The 2,158-nt window shown below is 67.6% G+C and overlaps 1 protein-coding gene across 1 annotated transcript in view; it reads left to right on the plus strand.

The window, feature by feature from the left end:
- The first annotated feature begins 1,024 nt into the window (after positions 1-1,024).
- PRDM12 (PR domain containing 12) overlaps positions 1,025-2,158 on the plus strand; it is a 20,580-nt gene continuing 19,446 nt past the window's right edge. Inside the window, exon 1 of the mRNA XM_008581686.1 lies at positions 1,025-1,450. Within this exon, the coding sequence (XP_008579908.1) occupies positions 1,025-1,450 (426 nt within the window). The remainder of the gene's footprint in view (positions 1,451-2,158) is intronic.

Consider the following 2,158-nt stretch of genomic DNA (forward strand, 5'->3'; position numbering starts at 1 on the left):
GGCCGCCGCCCCTCCCCGGCAGCCCCTTGCGTCCGGGGCTGAGTTTCCCAGCCGGCTGCGCGCAGCTAGCAGGGCGGCGGGCGCGGCCCGTTTGAAGCGAACCGCCGGCTTGGGCAGCGCTGCCTGCGCAGGACCATCGCGGCCCGAGCTGGCCTGCGGGCCCGGGGGGGACCAAGCGGCTTGGGGCGTGGGGACCCAGGACGTGCAAGGCGGAGGAAGGAAGGGAAAGCGGTGCCGGCCGGGGAGGGGCTGGATAGCAGCGAGGAGGTGATGCCGGACCCGGAGGTGAACGCGGATCCGGCCTGGGACAGGAGGTGAGCCCGGGGCCCGCGGGGCCGAGGCCAGGCGTCCCCTACTGCCCAGTCCAGTCCCCGGAGCCCGGGCGAGCCTGGCCTGCCCCCTCCTCTCCCTGCCGGCGCTTCCCACGGGGAGAGGAGGAGGAAGGGGGTGGGGAGGAAGGGCCGGGGAGGGCGGGCGCAGCGGAGGGGACTGTTCGGAGCGGTCCGCGCCCCCGCCCCTCCTGCTCTGGGGACGAAGGCTCCTCGCGCCGGGCCGGGTCCAACAAGTCTGTCCTCCGACGTCAGGGGGTCATTAATAACCAATTAGGAGGGTCACTGCGGCTCCTATAAAGGCGCTGAGATTTTGCCAAGAGGAAGACGGTCCCGGCCGGGAGTGCGAGGCGAGCGCGCGTCCGAGAGGCCCTCGCCGCGGTTCCTCTGCGGCCACTCGCCGCCCCGCACCCCGCACCCCGCACCCCGCCGCCGCGTCTCTCCACCCTCCGCGCCGCCTCTGCCGTCTCCGCCCGTCTCCCCCCGGCTCGCTTTCCTCCCAGCCCCTCCCTCTCCGCCCACTCCCTCCCGGTCCTCCTCCTCGTGCTCCCCTGCTCTCTTCCCTGTCGTCCGTCGCAGCCCTCTCTCTCGCTCCTCTGTCCCTTGTCGCCTGTCCACCTCCCCACCTCCCCGCGTCTTGCCCGGCCGGCCGTCCCCCGGTGCCGGTGCCGGTGCCGGCGAGCCCTGGGCCGCCCATGATGGGCTCCGTGCTCCCGGCTGAGGCCCTGGTGCTCAAGACCGGGCTGAAGGCGCCGGGGCTGGCGCTGGCCGAGGTCATCACCTCCGACATCCTGCACAGCTTCCTGTACGGCCGCTGGCGCAACGTGCTGGGCGAGCAGCTCTTCGAGGACAAGGGCCACCACGCGAGCCCCAAGACGGCCTTCACCGCCGAGGTCCTGGCGCAGTCCTTCTCTGGCGGTGAGTCGCGCCGTCGGAGCCCCCCGGTCTCCTCTCCCCGGCGACCCCCAATTCCCCGGACCCCGCGCCTGCTCCAGCCAACCCGGGCGCTCCCGACGCTCCGTGAGCCTCAGTGTCCCCGGGGCGGGACCCCAGCCCTCCCCTGCTGTCCTCTCCCCGCTCGGAGCCGGCGGGTTCCCGGCACTGAAAGCCTTACTAGGCGTGTAATAGCAGTTGACTCAAAAAGAAGGGGTTTTAAATTCATTTAGTTAACTTGGGCTTGACCCGCGAAAGTTCCCACTTAAACCAGGAACTTTAAAAGGCGGAGGGGGCTGGGGAGGGGCGGGGGGCGGGCGGCCGCGAGAAAAGGCGGCGGAGAGAGCGGGGGACAGAAGGACGGGGCCAGGAAAGTTTCTTTTCTTTAAGATGTCTCAAGTTCTTATCCCCCATTCATCACCCCGCAAACAATCTCTCTCCCCGGCGCTGGCATCCCTGCGCGTCGCCCGCTCTTCCCCTCCACGATTTCTGTTCCTCTCTTAATTTACCGTGAAGACTAATTCCACTTCCATTCACGCTATGTCAACCATCTAATCCCCCCTTTTTGTAAGGGGAATTCCTCGGCCCCTTTTAAACAAGTCCCCTCCGCATTGAGCGACAATTTACTGCTACAGCATTCTTCCAGGGCTAATGAATTTAGAATTAGCAATTTCTTTCGAATGGAGCCCAATGAATGCGATCACTTTAACCGCGTGACAAATTGCCGGCCGCGCCGCAAGGGACACCGTTTAACCCCCCCTTTCAGCCGGTCCGCTGGCCGGGGATTTTCCCAGGTAGCTTAGAGGGGAACCTTGTAAGACACGGAGGCCGCCCCTGTGCGCCTCGCCGCTCCCACCCCAGCGGCAGAGGCCCGGCGGGGGGACCCTCGGGGGTCT

The sequence above is a fragment of the Galeopterus variegatus genome, unplaced genomic scaffold (genome assembly GCF_000696425.1).
Source record: "Galeopterus variegatus unplaced genomic scaffold, G_variegatus-3.0.2 Scaffold2432, whole genome shotgun sequence".
Lineage (NCBI taxonomy): Eukaryota > Metazoa > Chordata > Mammalia > Dermoptera > Cynocephalidae > Galeopterus > Galeopterus variegatus.